General features: G+C 51.9%; 1 protein-coding gene across 1 annotated transcript in view; it reads right to left on the bottom strand.

Moving 5' to 3' along the window:
* Nucleotides 1-787: 787 nt before the first annotated feature.
* The window catches only part of LOC106804825 (low-density lipoprotein receptor-related protein 12-like), a 12,249-nt gene continuing 10,750 nt past the window's right edge, over nt 788-2,286 (bottom strand). Inside the window, exons 6-7 of the mRNA XM_014806175.1 lie at nt 1,824-1,980; nt 788-1,649 (exon numbers count right to left, since the gene is read on the bottom strand). Coding sequence (XP_014661661.1) covers nt 788-1,649; nt 1,824-1,980 — 1,019 coding nt within the window. The remainder of the gene's footprint in view (nt 1,650-1,823; nt 1,981-2,286) is intronic.

Below are 2,286 nucleotides of genomic sequence, written 5' to 3'. Positions count from 1 at the left end.
CGGACGACCGGACGACCGGACGACCGGACGGACGGACGATCAAGCGATTCTACAAGCTGCATCTGACTATGTCAGATGAGCTAAAAATCAAGAATGAAAACTAAATAAATCGTCAAAATATTCTGATGAGTGCTGTGTGAAACATTAAAAATGGCTGCAGCACATTGTTAAACCTATATAACCTGAAACAGTGAATGATAGCCTGTATAACTACATCTCCTGCTACACTGAAATACAAATGAGTTTATTAAGACAACCTGTTGCCTGTGCAACCCAGACAACGAAATGTCAAAACATTCAGTCACTTTATATTTGACTAGGAATAATACTGTGTAGCATGAGGCACAAACCAAGTTTTTGCAGTCAATATTCAACAAACCACAGTCTGCACAAAAAACTGCATACATAGGTTAGGTTTAGGTTAAGTTCATTATTTTACTGCATTAAACACAGTAGTGAACAGAAGTGTATGTATGTACATTTTTGCGAGTGAATTTGCAATTTACTCGCAGATATATTAGTAATAATAGATTTTAACATATAGCATCACATTTCGTTGCAATAATATTATTCTCATTGTCACACGAGGTTTCAGAAAACTACCTACATGATTTCCGATACATGGACATTAACAGAAGCCGATTATACAAATGTCTTATTACCTTACTCTGTATATATTAACATGAAACAGAAGGTCAAGGCATAACTGCGATTTACCACGCAATCGGTTCAACAGTTGAGCCTAAAATGTGCGAGATAACATAAACCCTATGAGTACCTACGCCGGTTATGATTCTAACAATTGAACATCGTCGCTGGAAGTGCTACCTGTCACTGGGCGGCTGCCGCCAGTGTGTATGTGTGGATCGCTGACAGCTCTCACCTCCGCCTGCCTATCCGTCACGCCGCCACGCTGCCGCTGATCGAGCCACGTGCAATCATCGGCCGCGTCCGTGCGACCACGACTATGGCTGCCTCCCGTCGAAAACGCGCTACGGCACTCGGACGTCGCGTCCGGGCGTGCGGCCGCCGCGTGGCGCCCCCTGCTAGCCCGCGGCGGCAGTGACGGCGACGTATCACAGTGAAGCTCGGCGCGCAGCACGGAGCGGCGCAGCGCGGCCAGTGCCTCCGACTCGCTCAGCAGCTCACGCAGGTCCTCCGCGACGCCCGCCGATGACAACGTCGCCGCGGCGACACGCGTGTCGCCATCGTTGTTGCCGCTCGGCCGGTCGTCGGCAGCCGTCGACGTGCTACCGCCGCGCGCCACCGCGCGCCGGTGCCGCTTCCGGTGGCGCCGCGCGCTCGCGTGCCGCGCCGCCGTCTCGGCGTGCACGTCCACCGCGCCGCCGCCCGGCTCGACTGTCTCCGACGCGCCGCCGCTCGGCGTGAGCAGAAACGCCTCGACGTGAGCGTCGGCCGGCGAGAGATGCGCCGTGGCGGCGCGAGGCTGCGGTGGCAGGCGCGCCGACCAGCAGGCGGATCGGCTCGAGTGGGGAGAGGATCGCGCGCGGCCTCGCCGCCCCATCACCGACCAGCGGAAGTGGTCGAGCATGGAGCATCGGTTGTCGTCGAAGGGCGCCTGGTACACCTCGCCGACAGCCATGCTGTACGGTGGAGGCAGGTCCCTCGCAGATACTCTCTCCTCTAACCTACAGGATCAAGTAGCAATTGGTAGCAATTACTACGAATTATTATCAAATACCAATTACCAACATCGAAATATTTCCAGTAATAACAACGACACAGGTGTCAAGTTACTTTGTCTCGGTGAGAATGAATTAGCTCTCTCTCGTGTAAGTGCATGTTTGCAGGCAGCACCTTACCTCACATGCTGCAGATGTCTTGGCAAACGCAGACTACCTCCTTCTCGGTCACTATACAGCCTGCAAGTGCAGGCAACAGATGTGACCAGCAGCAGGCTACAGATCAGGGACCCAATGATAGCTGCCACAATCACACTGTTTTTCACGCCAACGGAACCTAAAAGACGTAATGGTAAAGAACTAACAACATGGCGAAGGGAGAACTATTTCTAATTTACACTTTTTGCTATGGTCGAATATCTATATAGATGATCATAATGCATAATTAAAAATAAATTAATTACATCATGAATTCACTCATAACATGGTAAAATCTGGCAGCAGCATACAGAGAGACAAATAGCCAAACAACCAGCGACCCAGCCAGCCAGACAGTCAGCCAGCCAGCCAGACAGCCAGTCAGCCAGCCAGCCAGTCAGCCAGCCAGCCAGACAGCCAGTCAGCCAGCCAGCCAGTCAGTCAG

This window comes from Priapulus caudatus, unplaced genomic scaffold (genome assembly GCF_000485595.1).
Source record: "Priapulus caudatus unplaced genomic scaffold, Priapulus_caudatus-5.0.1 Scaffold89, whole genome shotgun sequence".
Lineage (NCBI taxonomy): Eukaryota > Metazoa > Priapulida > Priapulimorpha > Priapulimorphida > Priapulidae > Priapulus > Priapulus caudatus.
Note: the sequence above shows the minus strand (reverse complement) of the source record. Positions and strands in the feature narration are given on the sequence as shown.